Source organism: Nannospalax galili, unplaced genomic scaffold (genome assembly GCF_000622305.1).
Source record: "Nannospalax galili isolate Female #2095 unplaced genomic scaffold, S.galili_v1.0 scaffold11, whole genome shotgun sequence".
Taxonomy (NCBI): Eukaryota; Metazoa; Chordata; class Mammalia; order Rodentia; family Spalacidae; genus Nannospalax; species Nannospalax galili.
This window is the reverse complement of record NW_008330735.1, coordinates 792454-819401: the sequence shown is the minus strand read 5'-3', so window position 1 is coordinate 819401 and position 26948 is coordinate 792454. Positions and strand designations below refer to the sequence as shown.

The 26948-nt window shown below is 35.5% G+C and overlaps 1 protein-coding gene across 3 annotated transcripts in view; it reads left to right on the top strand.

Annotated features, from left to right (window-relative positions):
• The window catches only part of Kif18a (kinesin family member 18A), a 67301-nt gene that overhangs the window by 2141 nt on the left and 38212 nt on the right, over positions 1–26948 (top strand). For 2 of the 3 annotated variants that reach the window (XM_008851170.3, XM_029555108.1), the window contains exons 2-11: positions 6478–6854; positions 8596–8753; positions 11685–11789; positions 12407–12517; positions 15507–15704; positions 17453–17629; positions 19553–19627; positions 19842–19954; positions 24178–24340; positions 25884–26048. In XM_008851170.3, the coding sequence (XP_008849392.1) occupies positions 6530–6854; positions 8596–8753; positions 11685–11789; positions 12407–12517; positions 15507–15704; positions 17453–17629; positions 19553–19627; positions 19842–19954; positions 24178–24340; positions 25884–26048 (1590 nt within the window). In that variant the 5' untranslated portion in view covers positions 6478–6529. Of the gene's footprint in view, positions 1–14; positions 75–6477; positions 6855–8595; positions 8754–11684; positions 11790–12406; positions 12518–15506; positions 15705–17452; positions 17630–19552; positions 19628–19841; positions 19955–24177; positions 24341–25883; positions 26049–26948 lie in introns of all 3 variants that reach the window. The other variant, XM_029555105.1, reaches the window with a different exon arrangement.

The window sequence follows — 26948 nt, the reverse complement described above, 5'->3', positions numbered from 1 at the left end:
TTTTATCCCAACAGCTGCTGACCATTGTGTTAAATGCTTAATCCATGCTTAGTCCTTGGAACAATTCTAATGAGGTAGGTGTTCTGAGTCTCACTTTACAAATGAGGAAACTACCATAGGAGGTTAAATGACCTGCCCACTGTCACAGCCAGTAGGTAGTAGAGTTCAGATTTCAACCTAAGCTTTCTGGCTCCAACATCTAATAGTTTAATTATTGAATTAATAAGCAAGAGATAACCTTCCAATCATGAGATTCTAAGATTTTTTTTTTTAGTAATTACATTATAGTTGGTTGTGGCAGTACATGCCTTTAATCACAGCACTTATAAGGCAGAGGCAAGTGGCTCTCTGAGATTGAGGACAGACTGGTCTACGTACTGAGCTCCAGGCCAGCTGTTGCTGTAGGGTGACCCTGTCACAAAAACCAGCAAACAAACAAAAACACATATTTTTAACTATCTACATATTTATCGTTTTCTCAAATATGTATTTTAAATCAAAGCATTGTTGGATATTTTAGAAAGCTTTTTCAAATGTGTTTTGGGTAAGAATTTTTGATACCATGAGTGTGGAAGATTACTAGCCCTTAGTAGACCAAGGACAACTACACATCCTCTAATACATGAGACAAGTTCTCTAAAAAAGAAGAGAAAAAATCAAATTAACAGCTATGGTGACAGTATGCACAAGACCCATGTAAGTTCAAGCCAGACAAAATCCCAGCATAGAGGTAGGGAAGTGGGTAAGAAACCCAAACCCTAGCTGACGAGTTATTGGCAACTGATAGCTGCTGGGAGAGGGAGAGTCAGTTTTCTATAAGGGTGTGACGTTGAGTAGGTTAACCAGGCTCTTCAGTGGATGACCCACACCGAAGGGCATTTGGTGTCACAAATTTAATTCAATAGACATATGCATATATGTATATGTATGTATACCATATATATAATTTATAAAATATATGTATACCATATATATAATTTATAAAATATATATTGTAATGGAGTACATGAAATAAGGCCAGAGTGTTTAAGGGGGTTGCAGATACGGGAAAGGGTTCTAAATAGGATAAAAATATTGTGTAAAATTCGCAGAAATTCAGTTTAAAAAAAGGGAGACTCTTACTAAGTGCTAGTCATAACCACATTAATAACACCGGGGGATAGGCTCTTAGGGAAGAAGGGGCTGAAGTGGGGATAGAGAGAAGAGAGCCAACAGAGCTCAGATACTTGAGTAAACTTCATATTTGTTATCTCTTTGGCCTTCATAATAATTCTTTGAAGTACTAAGATCTCTTTTATGCCCGTAAGAAACTTAAGTAATTTATATGATGTTATATAGAACTGAGGCTTAGGTACTTTGTGAGACCTAGGTAGACAACGAGCAGGCAGAGTAGTAATTCACCAGGGACCTGAGGGTTAGAATCCAAATGACCATCTCTCCTCTCTTCAACATTCTGTTTTTGTGTTTTAAAAAAGGCAGAGCTGGGTCTAGCATCTGCTGTTTTTTTTTTTGTTGTTGTTGTTTTTTTATTCCTTTGACGTCATTTGAATTCTGTCCAAAAGTGTATGGCTTTGTGACTTATTTCAGTTCTACTGTTGCTATTGCTTTCCCCATTTATTAAAAAATAACAACTAAATGTCTTGACCTCTCCTTCCCTTACACCTCTGTCCCTTGTCTGCTCCCTTTACTGTAGTGCTTCTGGTGTCCACTGATTCTGAATCTTCTCATTTGGGCTTTCAGCCACAACAATCCTCCAAAGCTGCTGTGCATATCAGCCTCTGTGTTACTAAATTCCTTGCTTAATTCTCATTCTTACTTGACCTGTTATATGTATTTAACACAGTCACTGCTTTCCTTGATTTAAGGGTTTCCTAAAAGTCATAAGACTGTGTTTAGAGCAAAAACTGCATCAAGATACTAAGGACAGCCCTTTTTTGGCTTGGTTCCCAACTGCCTTTACATTTCCACCTGGATGTCTATTAACCTTTGTCCATTTACTATGACCAAAGTTGCACTCATGATTTTCCTACCACATACACACCCCCAAACTTGCTCCACACCCAGTTATTTCCATCTCATTTGATGGCTGTTTGATTTTTTTTTTTTCCCCCAACACTCAGGACAAAACCTTTTAATTATCTTGAATACTGTCTTTCCCTCATACCCTACATTTACCTATCAAGAAATTCTCCTGACTTTACCTTCAAAATAGAGCCAGAATCTTCTCTCTTCAACGGGTTAATCTATTTTATAGTATCTATACACAACTCACAACCTCTAGGCAATCATAATTTGATTCAGAATGTTAGCTTTGTTTTTTTTAGTCCCTATGTTTTTAACTCTAATCTTTCCTTTCTCCATTATAGTTAACACACCTAATACCATCCTAGGGTTTTTCCATTAACTATTTTTTTCTGCCTGAAAAGTAAATCTCCCAATCTCTACATAATAACTTTCTCATCTTCAAATCTGTACTTAACTGGTAATGTTTCTCATTTTTTTTATGTGAATGTATTGCTTGCATGTTGGTAGGCGCACCTGTGTCATGCAATATTCTCAGAGGTCAGAGTTCCTGGAATTGGAGTTATGTAGGTTGTTAGCCGCCATGTGGGTGCTAGGAATCAAACCCAGATCCTCTGCAAGGGCCACCAGTGCTCTTAGCCACTGAACCATCTCTCCAGCCTGTTTCCCAATTTTTTTAATTGACAAATGGAATATATTTATGAATGCAATGAGATATCTTACATATTCTTTGCTTAATGAGCAAACTAAGCTAAGTAACATCGATCCCCTTGCATTTCTTTGTGATGGAAACATTTTAGAGCCGCTCTGTTAGCACCTTTCACATTTTTACAGAATTTATAATTGTCTCATTTATATTGAGAAAGACCAGAGGAACCCTCTCCTCCCTGGACATCAGGCAGATATAAAGCATTGCTACAATCTGAAAAAGTCATTGTTCTAATTAACGATTAGCTCCTTGTGTTCATGTTGCAAGCACCCTTTCTAATGTTTCTTTTCCTGTAAATAAGTAAAGACATTATGGATTGGGCATCTGGATTACCTAACTCTTAACAGCAACTGTTTGCCATGGTTCCTGAAGTTTGTACCCAGCTTTTTACAGTCATATGCTTGGTGCCTAAGTGGTACAGATCCCGCTGGGATGAACCATTTTTACCTTGACCAGGGGTGAAATACTTCCCCTGGTAGACAGACTACTATAACTGGTGCTAAGGGATGGTGCGTCAGGTCCAATAATAAAAGTTCTCCTGAGTGGTTTTTCTTTGTCCACTTCATTTTTTTTAATATTTATTATTTTTATGTATATGCGTGTATTGCCTGCATGTATGTAAGTACACCCACCCGTGTTGTGCAATGCCTGCAGAGGACAGAAGAGGCTGTCAGATTCCCTGGAACTGGAGTTACGGACAGACAGTTGTTAGCTACCATGTGGGTACTGGGATTCGAACCCGGGTCTTCTGCAAGAAGAGTCAGTGTGCTTAACCTCTGAGCCATCTCTCCAGCTGTTCCTCACCTAGGAGCAATCAGTTGTTGATATTCCTTTAGATAAGATTGGGATCTGCTGTTCATTTTCCCAGTTCTATGCTGGGTTACTGTCTGGGAGTCTCTTGTGTCACCTTAGCCAATAACCCAAAGAAGGTATCACCTGTCTGGCATTGTTTCTTGTTATGTAGCCTTTAGCTATACATATGGACTCTTAAAAATTATATTGACCCTATTAATCTTTGGTTATACTTTCCTTTTGGATGCTTAAGGCCATACAGTTGGCCCAGATAAAACAATTTATTTTTTCTCTTAAGGTCATTTGAGGATCTGTTCTTCAGGGGTCACGTGGGCTTGGGAGGAACCCCTGGCTCCTTTCTTTTACCAGTTCCGTCTACGTGAAGATAAGTCAAAAGTCCTGCTCGACTATGGCTGGCTTCACTTGGAAGCATGGAAGAAATGTTTCCTCTGTGTTGACCCTCCTCTTTGTAGACTGGACACTGGTTCAAGTCCATCTTTTGGGGTCTCCATGGCCTCCTTGCTCAAGAGAACAGGTGACTCACCACAGTTACAGGACATTTTGAGAGATGCTCATAGTCCCCTGGAACTTAGTCGACCTAGGATTGCAAGGAGCAAAAAGTGTCCTTTATATCCCTCTGACCAAATTAGTATAGGCCTCAAAGTATGGCTGTTAAACATTCAAGAAGATTAGGCCCACTAGTCTGGTACTTTTAATTACCATGTGCCATGTAGATAGAGCTTGGGCAAAGACCAAATGCTCTCAGATAAACCTTGCCTAGGCGTATATTACATTTTTTGATCTGGTTGTATGTTTAATTTGTCAGTAGGTTGTTGGCCTAATATGGTTCCCTCTGGTTTTCTAAAACTAGCTAGGCATTGTTTACCTCTCACATTGTGTAACCCTTCCACCATGGTTTCCCCATAACCTTCCCTCCCTCCCCTTAAAATAGCCCCATTATTCTCCATATCTTCCTTGTTAACACATGTTTTCTACTGTTCTTCTCTTTCAGATTCTTTCTTTTCCTTTACTTCCCTGGCTCCTCTTTATTATTCTGGCTCCTGTAGTTATGTCTGAATACATAGGATACATAGTCACTTATAAGCATTTGGTGCTAGGATCTACATATGAGGGAGAACATAAGCTGTTGGGTTTTGTTTGTTTGTTTTCCTGAGTCTGTGTTACTTCACTAAGTATAACAGTTTCTAGTTCCATCCATTTACCTGCAGATTTCATGATTTCATCTTTCTTTCCTGCTGAGAGCAGCATTTTAAGAGCTTTTGCCCACCCTAGTTTATGTTCAGGCAGAACAAAAAGAACCTTTGGCCAGCTGATAATGATTAACTGTATTGTAGTCACTTTGTTTTGCTGTAGGTCGCCAAAATTTATTCCTACTTTAAAACTGAAAGTTCGCATTCTTTGACCAATATTTAATTCCCCTTTACCCCCATCCGTGTATATCCATCTATTTCCCTCTTCTTCTGGTAGCCATCATTCCATTGTCTACTTCCATTACCTCAAATGTTGGCATTGTTTGTCTAAGTAACGTGGTATTTGTCTTTCTCTACCTACTAGTTTCACTTCTCAAAGTAGCAACTGTATCTGCCATATGATCAACAAATAGAATCCCATTTTTCATGGTTGAGTAATATTTGTTGTTCAGAATATACCACATGTTTTTATTCATGTGTTCTGGGTACTTAAATTATTTCCACATCTTGACTAATGCTACATCAAATATAGGAGTGAAGACATCTCTTTAGAATACTGATTTCAGGTGCTGGAGAGGTGGCTCAGTGGTTAAGAATGTGTACTACTCTTACAGAGGACCCAGATTCAGTTCCTAGCACCAGTATCAGGTGGTTCACACCTACCTGTAACTAGATTCCCTCTCTGGACTCCTCGGGCACTTGCACTCAAATATACATAATTTTAAAGTAATGAAAATAAATTTAAAAACTATATTAATATCAGTTCCTTTGGATCTATGCCCAAAATGAGACTGCTGGATTATACTGAGTACCTCATATCTTTTAAGTTTTTTTCTTTGGTTTTTTTAGACAGGTACTCTGTAGCTCAGACTGTTCTGGAACTCACAAACTATCTCCCTCTCTCCTCCCACCTTAACCTTCCCAGTGCTGGAATTATAGGCATGAGCTACAATACTCAGCTTTAAATATGTGGCTAAATACTGTTTTTTGATTGTGTTCACATGTGTGTTTTGCAAAAGTGGGAGTATCTTAACATTCTAGATTATTTTGTGGATAGTTGAAGTTTCCAAATTATTGACTTTTGTTAGTTCTTTTTATTCATATGAAACAATCGTAAAGTCGAATCACAATTTTAAGCTCTTTTTGATCGTCTTTAAATTTTAAAAGATCAGAGATAGGACATACTCAGAGACTAATATCTCTGAATATACCATGTAGTATATACTGTTCCTGGCCTCTTTAGGCATGTGCTACTTTGTTGATACAGCCTTGGAACTAACCCTTTGTATGAGATGCAGGTTGACACTAGCCTGGATGTATCACTTTCTACTGCCAAGAGGCTTACAGCCAAGATCACTGTTATTAAAAGTAGTTCCCAAGCTAAAATTCTCCGATCATTACCCTGATACGATTCTGAAGATCCTTTCCTGTGTATTTCCATGACCCAAAATTATGCTAGAGCTATTGTGAAAATCCAATCATAAGTGATTCAGCTATTGTATTTCAGTTTAAGCTGAAGCTCAGAGTTTGGTTAATATTTCAAGTAAAGCAACTTTTATCATGATTTTGTGTGTATGTGGGCCATATGATTTTGTTTGTTTTAGGATGCTTCAGTATATAGGGTACATGTGTAAACAAACATATACATTTCCTCCAGTAATAAATTTGCCAGATGAATGGAACAGAAATAGCATCTCTGTTGAATGAATACTATGTGCCAATTAACATTCACTTTTTTCTCAGTTTCAGAGAACTACCTAAGCATTCATGTAAGCAGGAATCAAAATAACCAGTGATGTCTGGCACTGAGGAAAACTTGTGTCACCATATGAAAGTAGTTGTTCGTGTGCGTCCTGAGAACACAAAAGAAAAAGCAGTTGGATTCCATAAAGTGGTTCATGTTGTGGATAAACATATACTTGTTTTTGATCCCAAACAAGAAGAAGTCAGTTTTTTCCATAGAAAGAAAACTACAAATTTTGATATTACAAAAAGACAAAATAAAGATCTGAAGTTTGTATTTGATGCTGTCTTTGATGAAACATCAACTCAAATGGAAGTTTTTGAAAACACTACTAAGCCAATTCTTCGTAGTTTTCTGAACGGATATAATTGCACAGGTAATTGTTTCAGTTTGGGAGCTAACTTCTCCATGTGGTTGCAGCTTTATAGTTGGAGGGATGTGTACTTAGTTCTTTTCTTTAAATAGTCAAGTTTATCATAGTTTTATGCTGAAATTTTAAGACTTCAGTAGACTACGTTGAAGTGTACGGTTTCTTTCAAATTTAGTCATCATGTAAGAAGTACCTTTTATGAAGCTCCTCCAGTGCCTTGCTGTTGGCCTACAGACAGCCTTGTCGGCTTCCTCTGTTATTAAACCATATGCTTCTTATAACTGATAACAGATAGCTCACAATTGGTATTCTTTATTATGTCCACTGTTGACCTCTATAATCATCTGCCCATCAAAGAGCCTGACGTTTTTGAACTCTTGGCAGTTTCTTTATAGCACCATTTATTAGGTATCTCAGAACGTGGAAGCTGTATGAGAGCTGAGAATTTATGCCATTTTAGGATATGTTCAACCCAAAAAAGCATCTCTTGTGCATTGGAGAGGCACTAATTTGCCTTTCAGAAAAGACCATGTTGATTTCCCAGGTAAAGATATGTGAAATATCCAGTTGTTAATTCAGTGGTTATAAATCATAGAACACTAGTGTCTTATTTTTGTAATTAACAGTTTTTGTGGCATTTTTACAACACATTCTAGAACTGTATCATGTTTCATCATGAGTGTCATGTTGAACTGAATAACAGAAGACTTAGCCCCTTTATTCTTTATTTATATATATAAAGATATAAAGTGGGTTTTTTTGTCTGCATGTATTTAAGTGCACCCATGCATGCCGTGCCCACGGAGGCCAGAAGAGGGTCGCAAGTCCTGCGGAACTTGACTGTTGTTAGCCACCATGTGGGTTCAGGGGTGTGGACTCAGGTCCTCTGCAAGAACACCCAGTGCTCTTAACCTCTGAGCCATCTTTCTATCACCCCTCTCCCTCCCTCCTTGTTTCTTGATCAACAAAATATGGTTTATTGTTTGGAACTACTGGTTTTCATTTTTAACCAATGGTCTTTCTTCATTAAACTTCGTATTGTCCTAGAGATTTTTAAATTTTTTCATTTTCTTGATTTAAAGTTTTCTCTGACTTAAAAAAGTAAAAAATAAGTATCTGCCAAGACTGAATCTTTGATTTCTCTTTTCTTTACTCTGTATTCTTATCCAGCTGTTAAGACATCTTACATAAGATAAAACAAAGTAAAATACAAGCTTAATTCATTCTAAAAACTATTTTATCAATTAATAATATATGAGAATGTAATGTCATAACTGAATACTGTACTGAGTGTTTACCATTTGTATCTCTGAGTGGATTCCTTGAACATTTGAAGAAATGCAGGGGTCGTACATGGTGTTAGATAGTCATGGAATTAAATTAATTTACCAAAAAACAACATTCAATAAATGACTTCTATGGATTTGAGCAAATGAGCAAAGTTGTACACCTGCTCTGCCTCATATTATTGCTAAGTCAGTAGGATACATTTTCTGCCTTGGTGGAGGCAAACATTCAATGTGATGTGTGCTCTGATAGAGGGATATGAATAAATAGTATATTCAGGAGATGTTTCTACCTGTGACAATTGGGGACACACAAAAGACCATTAGTGCTAAGTAGGAACAGGGGGTATCTATTGAATTCAAAGTTGTTATTCAAAATATCCATATAGAATTAGCCACTAGGGTGTATTTGGTAATGTTATGCTGTAACAGCGAACTTTGAACTTTCATTAAAAACTCAGTACTTGCTTATGGTGCCACTGGAGCTGGGAAGACGCACACAATGTTAGGATCCGCTGCTGAACCTGGCGTGATGTACCTAACAATGCTAGATCTTTACAAATCCATGGATGAGATCAAAGAAGAGAAAGTATGTAGCACTGCAGTTTCTTATCTGGAGGTAAGCTGACACTACCTTTTTTTTATGTTAATAGCTGTTTTTGAGAAAACTCAATTGCATGTTAATATAATTTAAATTATACTGGACTCTTACTCATTTTTTTTTGACAAGATTTCAGACTTACAGAGAAGTTGCAAAGATAGTATATAGAATTTCTAGATACCCTTCACCAGAATGCCCCATATATTAACATTTTTTACGTTTGTTGTCTCTGTTGCATGTGTTGTTTCTCAGAAATGTTTAAGGTATAAATTTTGTTGAACCAAGAGATATTTGTATATAATAACTGAATATCAAAGTCAAAAATTAGCAGTGATTATCATTATCTATAGGCCTTTATGAAATTTTGCTAAAAATAGTCCAACATCATAAATTACATTTACTTGCCATATGTCTTTAGTCTCCTTTAATGAACAGTTTCTGTGTTTTTCTTTTTCTTTCATGGCACTGCCATAAAACCATCAGTTTGTCACTGTCAGATGGGTTTATGCACTGGCAGACATGTCACAGAAGTGATACTGAGTACTTACCACTTCATAAGTACTCATATATAAGTACTCGTATAAATACTTCAATCAAACTCATATATAGTTGGTTTGTCCCAGTATGTTACTATTGCTGATTATTCATATTTGAATCACTTATAATACATAGTGGTGACTTATAGATTGTGACATTCTATGTTTATTCATGGTATATTCATTGTTATTCATTTTTGAAGTAAGAAAGGCTTTCCTCTTTGTTACAGCAGCATAGACTCAGAGATTATTTATTCAATAGATTGTAGACTCTTTCTGTAATTTCAGAGATGGGAACACTTATTTTTTATTTATTTATTTATTTATTTTTGCTCTACCACTGAGCTACAGTCCTAGCCCCCTTTTTATATATTTTATTTTTAAAAATTTATTCATTTATTTATTTATTTGTGTGTGTGTGTGTGTGTGTGTGTGTGTGTGTGTGTGTGTGTGTGGAGCTGAGAAGACATCTTTTTGTGGTCAGTCCTCTTTCTACCTTGTTGAGTCAGGGTCTCTTTTCTTCCATTCTCTGTAGTCCAGACTAGCTGGCCTTTAAGCTTCTAGACCCCACTTTCTATCTCATATTAGGAGTGCTGGGATTGCAGATGCATACCACGCATCTGGCTTTTTTATGTGGATTCTAGGGATTCAGATCATAACACTTCCATGATGAGCACTTTGACCTTCTGAGCTGTCTTACTGGCCCAGAAGCACTTTTTGAGCTAGGTCTTCTCATGTAGCCTAGGCTTGCTTGAACACATGTCTCAGCCTCCCAAGTGCTGGGCTTATAGAAGTATGCCACCATACCCACGTTTGTGATCAATTTTTTGTGCTCAAATTGTAAAGCCAGTTGAAATTCCTTCATACTGCCTCTTGTCCTTTTGACATACTCCATCATTTCTTTGCGACCTCCTAAAAACGGATATTCAGAAAATGATAATTAAGTTGTAGACACTAATTTTTTGCTCAGATGGTATTTTAGAAATGACCACAGAAACAAACCATGGTGTCACTGGCAGCATTAATAAGCATTTATTTTTGGTGTCCACTTGTTTCTCTTACAGGGTCTTAATACTTGGCCTCTATTGGTGGAGTTTCTTCCACAGATTGAGTTCATATGTTATTAGAAGTTTTCTCAAATTTACATAGAGAAGCAAAACTCATTCTCAAAGTTTAGTAGTAAACACATTGTTCTGAACTCAGAAAAAGAGTGATAGTGTTCTTTTTTTTTTTTTTTTCTTTAACTACTTTTCTAACTAGAGAATTTAATTGGGCTATTTTCTTTTTTGTTTTTCTTTTAATCTCGTTTCCTTACATTCATTTAAGGGCTGTGGTTAATTGCCCTTTCTACTTAGAATATGCCTCTACTTAGACAATTACCTCTAGAATTCAAAAAATACATAGGACTACATTTCACCCCTTGAATATTTTAACAGACAATGTTAAAACCAAGGCATTTGTCCTTGTTAGATCACCCAGGAAAGTGGCTTTCATAGATCACCTTGAGAGTACTCATTCTCTTTGGTTGACTGAAGTAGATAAGGGGAATCAGAAGAATCTTAGCTGTTGTTCCACTAGAAAAATAGGAATTAAAAGAAAATTTTCTATAAATTTATATGTTTGTTTCATTTTAATAAAATGTTGTTATTGGGTATAAAAACATCAGCAAAAGTAAAAACAGCTATGGGCACTTTACTAAAGCACAAAAGGAAATAATGCTCCATATATGTGCTGTGTAAGTATATATGCGTGTGTATGCACATCCTTTTTTCAGTGCTTAGGAACAAACCTAGAACAGCATGCATGGTAGCATGCATGTGCTCTGCCATGAGCTACATCCCCAGCCCAGGAAAATAAAGGCCTGATTTTATGTTTTTCTTAAATTTTACCAGAAATAGATGTCATCTTGCTGCCAAATACTAAACTTTGTGTCTTCATTAAATCTATAAAATGAAGTCAATAGTACAATTTCTAAGTACTATTTTTATGTATTTCTTTTAAAATAATGCTGCAGATAGAAAATTAAGATGTGTATTCAATGTGAAACAAACAGTAGAGGATAGCCAGGCTTCAGTCCCTAGTCTGCCTTAACTTCCTAACCATGAACAGATCAATTCAAATGGAAGACTATTACTAATTTTATGTTAAACTAAATGAAATAGAAGGGTATAGGTTTTGCTTAACATTTGTTCTCCAAAATTGTTATATTTCCAGGAAATAAGAATAATGACAAGATTTTACTATAGGTATCAAGTCAGGGATTACTGTGTGAGAGTATAATAAATCCAACTTTAGATTTTAGTTGTAATTTTAAGTGAACAATTCCGTTGTAGGGTGATAGAACTTTAGTCTACAATGTGTGTGATATAATCATATATTTTGACTCAGTGTTAATTGGTTCTTTTTACCAAAGGTATATAATGAACAGATTCGTGACCTCTTAGTAAATTCAGGACCACTTGCTGTCCGGGAAGATGCCCAAAAAGGAGTTGTTGTTCAGGGTCTTACTTTACACCAGGTACGTGTACAAATGTCTTTTCTTTCTGTTAGAATGCAAGTCCATCGAGGGCCCATTTCCACCAGCTATTTACTTATTTAACACCCTGTTTGAGAAAGAAGCAAACTAATAAAATGCAAGACTAAAATGAATTACTGAGGAACTAAATAAAGGAAACTAAAGCCCCAAATGATTCGTCCATGGTCACAGAGACACTAGCAAAATAGGGACTAGAGCTGGGATGTCCTCATTTTATTGCCTCTTACTATCTTTAGTCTTCATTTTCTTTTGAAATAGTTGAATTTTTCCTTAAAAATTTGACATTTATTATGTTAATTCAATGCAATTACTTTTATCTCAGACTCATTTATTTCTTATTCCATATATAACACCAAGTACTAAGCATGTAATAATATTAAATTCATAGAAAACCTGTGGGTTTTTTTAACCTTTAAAAGTATTGTTTAAGTTTATTGAGTAAGTGTATTGAGGAACTGGTGTTAGCTCAGTAGTGGACCACTTTCCTGGTATTCATCAGGACTTGGTTTGATTACTGCACCCTACCCCCCCCCAAAAAAATTGTTGAAAAATTTAAAGATAGATGACTAAGTATTCCTTTTCTATTTGAACCTCTCCAGCCCAGATCCTCAGAGGAAATTTTACAGCTACTAGATAATGGAAACAAAAACAGAACCCAGCACCCCACCGACGTGAATGCTACGTCTTCTCGTTCTCATGCTGTTTTCCAGGTAACAGGACATAAGGCCATAGCTCTTAAGTTGAAATTTAAAGTAAGTAAAGCCAAATTCATAAATAATTTTTAGGAATGGCAAAAAACATTCATTTGTAGACACCACTATTTCTCCATCATTCCTTTCCTTTGTAACTTTTGTTTAGCTGTTATTAAGTTTTAAGACAGAATCAAAAAAAAAAAGAATCCCATTAAGTTCACCACATTTAACTTGAAGTCACTTATGTAATCCTGGTCAGCTCTGAACTTTGCTTATTTTGCCTCAGCCTCCTGCATGGCTGGGATTACCTGCCCTATGCCACCTTGCCCAGGAAACCCAAGGCTTTCAGTGTGTACTTACACTGCTTATTATAAGTTTATTATCTCTCTGTGGATCTAGATTTGTAGAATCAATCGAGAAGCTACTGATTTTTTAAAAGATTTCATCATGAAACTGTGTATTTTAATAATGAAATGGAGATCTTCTTTAAAGGTTAAAACCTCATTTAATTTTATATCTTAAAGGGTTTATACTGAGTACAATATTGTATACCTCTATTAATTCAACTGTAAACCTAAAAATTTACAACCAATTTTGAAAGAATGCATCTTAGCTCTGGAAATTGTTATTGAATATGTCAATGCTGTTGTCATGAAATGCTTCTTCTAATTATGTAACTACTAAATAAATAATTAAGGTGTGTGTGGTGTGTGTGTGTGTGTGTGTGTGTGTGTGTGTGTGTGTGTGTGTGTGTATTCTTTAACCTTAAAAAAAAAAAAAAGATTTCATCATGGGGGCTGGAGAGATGGCTTAGTGGTTAAGATCACTGGCTACCCTTGCAGAGGACTCAAGTTCAATTCCTATCACCCATGTGGCTGCTAACAACCATTAGTAACTCCAGTTCCAGGGGCTCTGACACCTTATTCTCTCCTTGGAGGGCCCTGCATGACATGGGTTGACTTACATGCATGCAAGCATAACATTCAAACACATAAAATTTAAAAATTAAAGATTTCATCATGAAGACCATGTTTCTAGTCCTGTTATATCCAAACATTTGGATTATGCTGTGTGAAATTTTTTTTTTCAACTTCACAAAAAAAGTGTGTGTGTGTGTGTGTGTGTGTGTGTGTGTGTGTGTGTGTGTGTTGGTGTGCATGAGCCATGGCTCATATGTAGCTGTCAGAGGACAACTTGCCTGAGTCAATTCTTTCCTTATACCATGTCGGTCTAAGAGATTTAGCTCAGGTCATCAGACTTGTAGGCATGTACGTTTTACCAAACCACTCAGTCTTCTCACTGGCCTGTGAAATTCTTCATATAAAAATGCAATTGTTACAGTTGAAAGCATTCATATGTAAGGCAGTCAAGCCATTTGGATAGTGTCCATTCAGCAGGCTCATGGATATTTGTTGCTGGTACCACTTTATTAATAGTCTTCAGAGAAATGTTTGTGACACTGTGATTTCCCTTGAATGTATTAAATCTTGCTTTATATTTAATAAAAGGATTCTATAATAGTAATAACTTGTCCATTTCATGTATTTTTCAGTTAAACTACAAAACAATGTAAGACAGTTGAATAAGAGGCTACGGAGGTATCTCATTTGGTACAATGCTTACTTGCTATGCATAAGGCCCTAGGTTTGCTCTCTAGCACCAGATAAACCACCAGGCCAGTGGCTGAACCCCTTAATTCTGACATGCCAAAGATAAAGGCAGGAGGTTCAGAAGTTCAAGGTCATCTTTGACTCTAGTAATCTCAAAGCCAGCCAGGGCCAAATGACAACCTGACTGAGGGGAGAAAATATAATTGAATAATTATGCTTTCCTAGACAGTGGAAAATGACAGATATTCATACTTTTGTATTTTTAGTTTGGGTCAGCATTCAAATTTAACTTTAGGGACATTCCATCTCTAATTCTATGTTACGATACAAAGGGAATCAGAATACAAATAACAGTTGCATTGCCTTCTATAGATCAAGGGTTATTTTCCCTCTGGTACACTCATTCAGCTTTCCATTACTATAACAGATATTTGAAATGATAAGCTTATAAATTAAGTTTGTTATCACTCACAGTGTTGGAAGTTTCAGTCTGGGGGTCTCTCTTACTGCTTTTGAGCTTGTGGTAAGGCTGCACATGTTTGAAGGGAGTGGTCTTTATTTCATATCCTGGATGGTAAAATGAATAGGAATAGAGAAGGGCTGGAATCCCATTCTTACCTTTAAAGGGATACCTGCCATGACCCAAAGACCTCCCACTTGGCCCTACCTGCTTTGACTTGTTGTGGAATGTTGGGCCCAACATTCTGGGCTCAAGTGATTCAGCTATCTTAGCTCCATGAGTGGCTGATACTATAAGACCTGTGCCACCAGACCCACCTTGGGCCCCAGTCTTAAAGATTTTCCTTGCCCAGTAGAACAAGTGTGAACAAATAGTTAACACATTGGCCTTTGGGAACTTTAAGATCCAAATATATACGCATTTTGTTTTTGTATTTTCCTCAACTTTAGTAATTCTAGTACTCCTAAGTACCAGGCAGATAATACGTGGAACTTCTTAAGGGGGATGAATCTGTGAGGACTTAAGGGAAAGAAGTGAATATGATCAAAATGCACTGCATGAAATTCTCAAAGAATTAATAATACTATATATTTTTTTATTTTATGTGTATGTGTGTACTGCCTGCATGTATGGAAATGCACCCGTGTCGTGCATTGCCCGCGGAGGTCAGAAGAGGGCGTCAGATCCCCTAGAACTGGAGTTATGGACAGCTGTTAGCTGCCATGTAGGTGCTTGGATCTGAACCCAGGGCTTCTGCAAGAACATTCAGTGTTCTTAACCGCTGAGCCATCTCTTGAGCCCCAATAATAATAATATATTTTAAAAGAATAGTAACTGTTTTGTGGAATTTTTTTTTTAATTTTTTAAAATTCTTTTTAAATGTTCCCTTTAACTTTGTTAATTCTCACTCTCATTTTCTCCTTTTCAATAATTTCAGATTTATTTGCGACAACAGGACAAAACAGCAAGCATTAATCAAAATGTCCGTATTGCCAAAATGTCTCTCATAGACCTGGCAGGTTCTGAGCGGGCCAGTACTACGGGTAGTAAAGGGATACGGTTTGTAGAAGGCACAAATATTAATAGGTCCCTTTTAGCTCTTGGGAATGTCATCAATGCCTTAGCTGATACAAAGGTGAGTACTGTATACTTACTTATTAAATGTTTTGAAATAACAAAATATACTTTCTGTACTAGTATATCAACAGCTTTTAGATAGATAACAGTCCTTAGCAACTCTCAGCTGCCAATCAAAGCTATGTGAGTTTTGTTTTCTTTTGTTTGTTGTTTTCTAAGAGACTGTGTTGTTTGTTTTTCAGTTTCCAGGTTTATATTCCAAATTATTTGAATGAAAAATATTTAATAGTTAGCGTTTTATTAGCTATGCATGGTAGTTCATGTCAATAATTCCTGCACTTAGGGGGTAGAGGCAGGAGAATTGAGATTTGGAAGCTATCCTGGGTACAAGACTGCCTTCTCACCCCAGAGCAAATTATTGTGTCTTCCTATTTATTTCGAACTAGGAATTTTGTTTACTTAGGTTGTATGTGTGAGTGTATGGGTGGTGCATTTTTGTGGTGCTCACATTTGAACCCAGTACCTCACATGTGCTTGGAAAGATATCTACCTCTACCCCTGATTGTTTCTTGAGATAGCATCTCACCGAGTCTTGAACTTTCTATCCTGATGTCTCGTATTCTTGAATATCTGTAATTACAGGCCTATGCCACCAGGACCAAAAATGGCTACATTTTTCAGACCCCTAGCTTTGAAAATTATTGTAAAAGAAACTATTCAATGATCAATGGATAGCCAAAATGGTAACTGAATTGACTAGTTAATTTTTCTTAAAAAAAAAGAGATTTAAGGTTTAAAGTGTAACTACATAAAAGGATGATATTTACAAAATGCTTTTGGCATTTAAAAATATTTTGCCTGTACTGTATACTAGAAGTGCTTACTGTAACACAGTATATTTACAACATATTAATTTGTTTGAAAAAACTTTTAATTAAGAGTCAAGACAGGCTTAAAAGCTTAGAAAAATTACTGTTAAATCGTTAAAATGTTATATATTTTAATTTATATCAAAGTATAATGTGTAATATGCACAAAATTTATATGTTAAAATGTATGTTAAAATTATTAGGAGGACTTTCTTAAGAGGGCAAGTTACTGAAATCACATGACAATTGTAAAATCAACATCTCTTATATTTAGTGTTAAAAATCTCAAAACATTTGAGCAGACCACATGATATAATACTGATTTTGTAAACTTAAGGAATTTGTAGCACAAATGTTTGCCATGTGCCCTAATATTAATTTCTGTTGAGCTTGTGAGTCAGTTTTACTGTCTTGTCCACTTACAATCATTTGAATAACACCCGCAGTATACATTCTATTTAGCAAAGGGTGATACGATTCAAGCATGTTACTACTAGGCAGCAGGTGATCCGGGACCTATTTTTTGCTGTGTTTATCAACTCTGTAACCTGAGCAAGTCTTTCACTGTGGGAAGGTCAGAATACAATTTGCAAAAGTCTGTTTGCTCTTTCTATCATGTGGGTCTGACTGGGGATCAAATTCAGGTTGTCGGATTTGACAACAAGAAGAACCTTTATGCAATGAGCTCACCACCCCATAATAGAAAATATTAAAATTTAGGTTCCTTCACAACTCTGTTTTAATTTCACATTGTGTCTGTAATGTATTATTTAGGTTCATAGAAAAGTTGCTAAGAAAAAACAGATTTCCTTAAATATGTATCTAATTTCAAACACCAGTTACATCATTGTCCCTTACTAATTAAATTTTTCTAGTGGTATAGTAGTGAGTTTTTATTTGTGAGGAAAATGGCATAAGAATTCTTTTGTTCTTTCAGAGAAAGAATCAGCATGTGCCTTATAGAAATAGTAAGCTTACTCGCTTGTTGAAGGACTCTCTTGGAGGAAACTGTCAGACAATAATGATAGCTGCTGTCAGTCCTTCCTCTTTATTCTACGATGACACGTATAATACTCTGAAGTATGCTAATCGTGCAAAAGACATTAAATCTTCTGTAAGTGCATTTACTCTAACTTTGTTGTGAGAATGTTGGGCCTGTATTATTTTTTCAAGTCTGTTTAAAGTATAATTAGGGTATTATTTCTGTTAAGAAATTTGAGAATTACAAATGTTCTACATAATTATTGATCTTTATCTTGGTCATACTTTTAAGCATCTTGAGCATGTATATAATGGAAACTGTTATTCAGTTATGAGTGCTAGGGCACTTTATTTAGTACTGTCCCCCCAACCTCCCCCCACATCATATCACATGGTATTTGTATAACATACTGTTATTCAGTTATGAGTGCTAGGGCACTTTATTTAGTACTATCCCCCCAATTTCCCCCCACATCATATCACATGGTATTTAGATAACACACTGAAGTAATCCAAGTGTTTAACATGTTTACTGCCAATTATGATGGTGTCATTTATCTGAGCACCAACTAATACCTACCCCAATTCATAATATATTCTTTCCAAATTAATTTCCACAGCTATGATATTGGTATGCCAAATATACAAGTATAATAGTGACTCATTACGTAAATGTTTTTTGCCAAAATTTCAGGATACTTTTTAAAAGTATATAGGTGAAAACATGTCTCTTCAAAAAGCACAGGATATCAGGTTAGAAGAGACTTCAGCTAAACTGATGTAATATCTCCTGTTATCCTGTGAGAAATGTCCATATACTATTTACAACAGGTCAGACTTTATGAATGTACAAAGACTTTTCACACATATTTTTTATATAGTCCTCACTCTAGCCCATTGCAGAAGTTGTTTGTTGTTTGTGTTTTGCTCCATTTTATGGTAATATAGGCCAAACTCAGAGAATTTTTTTTATATTTTTTATTGAGCTTTTGTAATTTCATACAACAGTTCTTAATTTTAGACCCCCCTCCCCCAGTCATGTCTCCCCCATTTCTCCACCGGACCTCACGTACTCTGCCATACATATTAAGTCCTATTCATTCAGGCATTTGTACCCAAATGTCCTTCAGTGTAAATTTGTCCACTGGAGTCTAGTCAGCCCATCTTGTGTTTGTAATGTTAATCATACTCTTCCCTCACCCAGCAGCAATTAGTCTCCATCCACTAGTTCCCAATCTAGTGCCGGCCTGCCACCTGTTTCTCTCCTCCCCTTTGGGACCTTGTTTAATTGAATTGACATGGGTCCTGTACTTGATGCCACCATTGCCACAAGTTCACATGTGCAGGCTTCCAGTGGCCTGGAAGCCTCTGCGTCCCTGTGTTCATGAACCAGCCCTAACTCTTACAGTCTTTCTGCTTGCTCTTCCTCAGTGATCCCTGAGCCGTGGGTCGATGAGGCTCTTTATAGGAGTCCCATCCTACACCCTGCAGGCACTTATTCTTTAAAACTTGGCCAGTTGTGGCCTTCTCTGTGCATCACTCTATTGTATAAACTCAGAGAATTTTAAGTACTTAATTCTAAGTCACTTAAATAAGAAATGATCAGAGTATTGAAGTCATACTTTCATGTTTAATTTTCTCCCCTCCTTTCCATAAACACTAAAGGGGGTCATACTGTTGCTTTAAAAAAAAAAAAAGTGTGAAATATAAGAAAGTAGTATGAACTCCAGGGTGCAATAAAAAATTCTGAATTCTTAAAAGTAAGAAAAAGGAAACTAGGTGACAATTTTTATTAGGTTGTGAATAAATGCTTTAAAGTTTTTTTTCCTCAGGGAATTTGTTTATTATTTTGTATATATTATTGATATGCTCAACATATCCTCATGTCAAAGATTTTAAATATGGGCATAATTAATCATAATAGCCATATAGTTATAATTGTCAAAAAGTCAGACTTGTTGGACCTGAATTAATGAGATATAATGCTTCTTTTTCCTGTATATAAGTATGTGATTATGCTCCTGGTGCACATAATCGTTATTCTATTTTTCAACAGTTGAAGAGCAATGTCCTCAATCTCAACAGTCACATATCTCAGTATGTAAAGATCTGTAATGAGCAGAAGGCAGAGGTATGTCTACTATTTACGCTGTTATAAAAATTTCCTATAGTTCTTGACTCACAGGACATTTTATTCCTAAGTGTCCCCAAATTTAATATATTTCCTATTTTGATACAAATCTGACTTGCTTGATTATTGTTTATAACTAAACTTTTGCTATTCCCATGTAAGATGGAGACAAATAACTTGCTTTGTATTTTAATTAGTCTTTTCTTTCTGCTAGATTTTAATGTTGAAAGAAAAACTAAAAGCCTATGAAGAACAGAAAGCCTTCACTGATAAAGATGACAGTGCAAAATTAATGCTCTCAAACACCCAAGACAAAGAAATTGAAAGGTAAAATCATTCAAATCTCATATGAGGAATGTATTATTTTGTAATTTCGGCAGATATTTTACTAATTCTCATTTTGTATATGTCATATGTATATATGCATACACATTTAATTGAATTCAGAAAAGTCATTGATCTTTGTATTATACACTTGGGAAAATCAGCTCCTTTTAGTTTTGATTTTACAGATAGTAAGGAAAATCAGAGGATGTCACTTACATCACTTAAGATGTTAGTTTATTTTCAGTGGTGCCTTTTTTTGCCAATATTTATATACTTTATATAAAAATTTAATCTCTTTATTGATTCTATATAGATCTACTAATTTACTTATTTAATTTAAAATGATTATTTGATTGAATGCCTCCGTGATATAAATTGATAGAGTGGTCTTTGTTTTTCCCAATTGAGTTGCTGTGTTTCTTGAACTACTCAAGATTAGTATTTCTAGATCCAGTGTTCCAATGGCTTAACTTGTAAACTTATCCTAATTGAAGGAAATGCTTCTTTTGAATATTATATTATTAACTGCTGTCATTTTATCTTTCTCCTAAACTTCCCATTGTGGCTTTGTGGGTTTTAATTTTTAGACACTTATTAATTTCACCTGGTCACTACAGTGAACCTTATAAGTATGTTAAGAAAGACTTTTTTCCTCAATTATAGATCTAAGTAAAAACTATCAGAATTCAATTTTTTTTCATTGTTTTGTGTGTGTGTCTGTGTGTCTGTGTCTGTATATGAAAGTCAGAGGACAGTTCAGCGATGCAGCTCAGGTCATTAGGCTTTTCCAGCAAGCCATTTTGACATCCCAGAACTGTCCAGTTTTATTCTGTGTTTCTACATTATACTATTTTGTAAACATCATTTCTGACAGCACAATATATAAGTAAACAATTTCTCACTACTCATTTATTCTCATCAAAGAAAACTTTCTATGCTTTGGCCATACTTTTGTGTTCGTGGTCCGCTGTTAGATGAGGAAGCTTCCTTGATGGGAGTTGAGAGATGCATTAGTACTCTTTATACCCATTGTACCATGGGGCCTTCGGTGTAGAGGTTCTATTGTAGATGTGTCACTTAGGGTTGGGCAGTTCACAGACACAAATGGCCAAAGCATCAAGAATAAAACTCTTAAGTGTGGGAGTGCTTGTACAGGGCTCCTCTATTAAACTTTACCCACTCAGGACTCAGGGACCTTTGTGGAAGAGGGAAAGGAAAGATTTTAATAACCAGGGGAGGAGGTACATGCCATATAGAAGTAACCTTACAGACTCCTGGAACCTTGCTCATGAACCTACAGCAGTGTTGTCAGCATGCACAAGACCCATGCAAACTCAAGCAGAAAAAAAACGGGCATAAATGTGGAAATGGGCAGCAGGCCCCAGCATTAGCAGAAAAAACTGTTGGCAATTGATTATTGCTGGGTGAGGAAGAGTTGATCTTAATGGGAGACTATAGATAGGCTAAGTAGACCTCAGTGGATGAGCTTGCACAGGGGGACGTCTGGGGACCACTAACTTGAGTAGATAGACCTTAACATAAATGACGGAATGCATGAAATCCAATGGGGGAGGCATTATTGGAGAGTGCTAATTGGGAAAGGGGATATAAAGATGATTAAGCTCTTACGTATGAAGTACACAAAAATTCAATTAAAAGTTTACAAAGAAAATAAGCACTTGATTTATATACTTTAAAAAAAGACTTTCACTCTGACAGAATTATAATAGTTCATTTTGTTAGTTGAACATGAAATGGCAAGTGTCTTGAATATTGAATCACCAGCATCCCAAAGAGCGATTTCTTAGGTAAATTTCTCAGCAGTACTTTAACAAAGTCTACTTTGCCAATTAAATTGTGGCCCAGGTCTGTAATCCGTGCAGCTTGGGAGGCTGAGACAGGAGGATTGCAATTTCAAGTCAGGGGAAGATTGTGCCTCTAAATTAAAAGTAGGAAAATAGTTCTGGTCATACATGAAGTTGATGGCTTTAAATCATTCAACCTTTTTAGAATTGATTCTTAGTGGGACTGGAGAAATGACTCAGGGATTAAGAGCTCTGACTGTTCTTGCCAGAAGACTTGGGTTCAAATTCCAGCACCCACATGGCAGCTAACAGCCATCTATAACTCCAGTTCAGTGGGATCCGACACCATCTTCTCTCCTCTGGGCATTGCATGACACAAGTTCACTATAATGGAGGCATTATACTCATGCATATAATATATATACATATATATATATATATATGTATATATATATAATAAAATCTTAAGTGATTTTTATTATTTTTTTAATTATATGTGTGGGTGTGTACACATGAGTGCTAGAGGCTTCAGGTCCTCCTGAGCTGGAGCTCTAGGCCATTGTGAGCCACCCACTTGTGTGTGGGATCTGAACTCAGGTCCTGTACCACAGCAGTATATGGTCTTACTGCCATGCCATCTCTCTAGCCCTTCAGCCTTCCCTTTTAATAAAATTACTTAGAAGGGAGATGACTTGAGCATAAATTAGTGTTTATTTGTATATGAACTCGTGTCTCCCTTAACTTTTGTCATTCGTCCACCAAAGTAACTGTCTCATGAAATACATGAAGCACCTTTTAATATCAAGCACATTGTTAACTTGCAACTTTATAATGCTATGAATTAATAAATTTCATTTTCCATAAAATTTAAAACAATGTTTTCATGAATATTCAGAAAATATACATCATTTTCCTAATTCCCCAAAGTATTTAAAAAGTCAGTGTACATAAGGGACTCAGAAAAAAGAAAATACAACTGTATTCATAAGCCACAGATGTAAAATTTTGCTATGACTTTATAAGTGGCATGGCTTAATCCATTGTGTTTCATCTAAAATATTAGTGCAGAATTTTGTTACCTAGTAAATTTAAATGTTCTAAATGACTAGCAAATAGTAAAAGACTCTCTCTAGAAGTTCTTGATGCTAATTCCTTTTCTTCCATCATAATCAGTAAACACTGCACAAAATGAACCACAAAATTACAAAATTGATAAGTATTTAACTTTGTCCTTGAATTAAAAGTTACAGGAAAACTAAGAAATTATCTTTGGGTATAACCTAAAGATAACTTATCAATTCATTTACTGGCACTAGCATTGGTGTAATATAATACAGTGAAATCACAGTGTCCATATACATTTCCTATGAAATATTCATCAGTTTAACAAAACTGCAGTAAAGTCAATGTATTGTGGCTTATATTCATTCCCAGGAGAGTTTCATTAAGAACTACTGACGTAAATTGGCACCATCTTTACCACAGATCCTTACAAATGTATCTGAATTTCTGGCCAAAGAACATTTATTTTTAAATGCACAGACTTGATTTTATTTTAAAAGCTTCACAGTTAATTTTTCTTAGATATTTTGCCTGGATGTGATTGTTTATTCTTACTATAATTCAGAGCACAAATAGATTTTTATAATTCTAATACTATTGTGATGCTGACCCTTAATAGTTTTCATAGAAGTTAATCAGTATCGAATCTTTGGCTATTTGGAGATCTAACCAAAATTTACATATGAAATTTAAAAGCTCAATTTAAAAAAAAACTTTACATCTGCGATTCTTTCAGTCCATATTACCCTTGGAGGAAGCAGACCTCAGTGGCTTTTCTAGGTTTATCACATTGTTACCTTGTGTACTTTGAGTCCTGCCAGTGTCAATTGATTCTTCCCCTAGCTGTAGGGGTACCTTATTATATGGTATGCTTTCACTGTAATAATTTTCAGAAGCTAAAAGCTGATTCTCTCACTTTCCCTAGGGGGCCAGGGATACACCATATGATAATACCTCCTACTGTGTTTTCTTGATTTCAAGTCAGCACCAAACCACACATGATGTTAATGGGCTATAAGAATTGTCATAATACAGATCCAAGTTATCATCCTTTTACAAACAAAATATTTTTGTTAAGCAACTGGACTACATATATGTACATGATTAAATGTGGTATATTACCATTTTCAGAGGCCTTGGGAGACCTGTATCTTTCAGTAACAAGAGAGAAAGATACCTAAAGTAGCAGAAATAAAGTTAATACCCCATTCTCATTTTTGTGATAGGATGAAGCCATTCTAACCTACTTGCTGTTTGTCATTGAATAGAGTCTGAGGTATTTGCTGTTAAGTATTCTATATATTATTTAATATAAAATTAATGGAATTTTATTATATGGGTTCTTTCTTTTGGTAGATTTCAAGAAATTCTGAACTGCTTGTTCCAGAATCGAGAAGAAATCAGGCAAGAGTATCTGAAGTTGGAAATGCTACTTAAAGAAAATGAGCTAAAGTCATTCTATCAACAACAGTGCCATAGGCAAATAGAATTGATATGTTCTGAAGACAAAGTAGAAAAGGTGCTTAACTATTTTAATTTTTAGAGAACTTAAAACATGGAAATTTCTAATTCTAGAAATTTGAGGCAGTTTCTTAATCACTATTCTTTGAAAAACTTCTAAATACTGAGGAAAATGTGGCAGACATAAAGGGAACCTAAAAACGCAAAATCTTATGTGCCCTTGTTCCTTTTGTGAAGGTCTGTGAAATTTCCCACAAGAAGTTAGAACATTAAAAGAGTTTGTTACAGTAATGAGGCAGGAGAAAAACCTATCCAGATGCTGGCCACAGTTTACAACATAGGCCAAGAGAAGGTTGTTGTTTTTAAAAAGAACATTTATTACTGATATTGCTAGATATGACTGTATGGTTCTGGTAAAAATCAAACCAACTTCTAGTATGTTTTATTAGTATTGTTTATAAATATAATACTACACTACTCCTCTCCAAATACATAGACCACTCTGACTACCATGCCTTTGATATAAATCACTGCGTAGTGACATAGTAACTTAAAAATGAAAGCCTTTAAATAAAGCTTGAAACTCCAGAGCTGTACACCCTTCATACTGTGGGGAAAAGATTTATACTAGGGGGAAGAAAACTTGTCAGTACAAAAAGGAATAACAAAAATGTCTCATTTGAAAACTCATTATAGATACGCATTTTATTTTCCTTAAAGTGAAAGAGTGAAATGTATAGATACCTAGCATTTGTCTCTGACTTAATGATGACCACATTTGCTTAAACTTAATACTTGTAAGATAATACATACTCTCCACCAAGATGAAGAGACTCCTATTTCCTTATACTATGTGTGTGTGTGTTATGTGCCTGTACGTGTTAGTAATTCATGTTTTAAATTAGTAGAAATAATAATTTATTACCCAAGGAGGGCAGAATCTTTGACCAAGTACACATAGTTTTGTTCTTTATTGTTGATTTCTTTCTATTCTCTGCTGCAGAGCCAGCTACAAGTGTTTATTTTACTCTGTGAAGATTTGCCATTTCAGATACACCATCGTATAGAATAATTTTTTAATTCAAGTCAGTGTCTTTTGGCAAGTAGCCCAGAGAGATCAAGCTGTTCTCACCTACAGCTTCCATGATACATTGTCATTTGTAGCAACCAATTTAAGGCGTTACAGGTAAAACCAGAACAGTAGAACTCCTAATTCTTCACATCTTTCAAATTGGAGAAAAGACAAAGCAGAGGATGCATTTTTTTGATTTTCAGTAAGAGAATCATGGAATTTATCTAACCTTATATGAACTTTACAAATGCAGCTTTAAAAAAGAAAGTTACAGACTTCGTTTTGGCCACTGTATTTCTTAAAGCCTTAAACCCTCAAGTTATAATTTTATAAAAATGACTCACAGCTCAATTTCCTATTTTGCTGCAAGCGGTATTGTTATGATATTTTAAGGGGAAAAGAGCTTTAAATATAAGTATAGTTTAATGTAATAGACTGCAGTAACATAAGAAAATATACCACGTTGTGAATGTTGTATACATCAAATATCCTAAAAATTAAGTAAACCATTAAATACATTTTGTTTTAGGCCACTTGCAAACGAGATCACAGACTTGAAATATTGAAAACTCGTCACTGCTACCTAGAGAAAAAGAAGGAAGAGGAGTTGAAGCAATTTGATGAGAACACTAATTGGCTCCATCAAGTGGAGAGTGAAATGGAGCTCTTAGGCCAAAATGGTCATATTCCAAAGGTACAGATGTGTTTGTATTTTAAAAGCTGAGCTCCTTAAATTTCTTATTTTTCTTCTTATCTTTCAAATGAAAACTATTTTCCCGTTTCTCTGAAATTTAATTAGTTCCTCTTACTGTATTTAATGAATATACCTTCAGCTTGCTAATTACTAATAGCTTTGTGGCCTCTACTTCTATTGAGTCAACTTACTTTTAAATGTTGTTCATTCTTGAACAACTACATTCTTTTTATAATAGGTCTTGAGTTAGAATAAAGTAATTCTGTTTCAGACTCATTGAGGCTTTGCCATGTAAACTGTTCTGCTCATGACGTCTTTTCACCCAAGAAGTTTTTACATGACCTTGGGTATATAAGTATATAATATTAACATAATAATATGGATATATATAAGTATGCAGATCAAGCCTTTACTGCTTATAAATCATAAAGGAATTTATTCAACTTTTTTGATATTATGTGTATGAGTGTATTTCCTGCATGTATGTAAGTGCGCCCATGTCATGCAGTGCCCGAGGAGGACAAAAAAGAGTGTAAGACGCCCCTGGAACTGGAGTTACAGATGGTTGTTAGCCACTGTGTGGGTGCTGAGAACTGAACCCAGGTCCTCCACAAGATCAGCCAGTGCTCTTAACTGCTAAGCCATCTCTCCTGCCTTAGGAATCTAAAACAGTGCTTTGGTATATATAATTTTACCATTTATTATGGACTAAAACAAATTTACATATTATTGAGATGAATTGACTCATTAATTTTTGCATATGTATCTAAATAATGACTGAAGAGTTGATACTATAAGATATATAGGACATCTTCAACATTTTTCAGAGTTTATCAATACCTTGTTTTTATAGTAGTTAATGCTACCTTTGTATTAATACATAGCATAAAATGACAGATG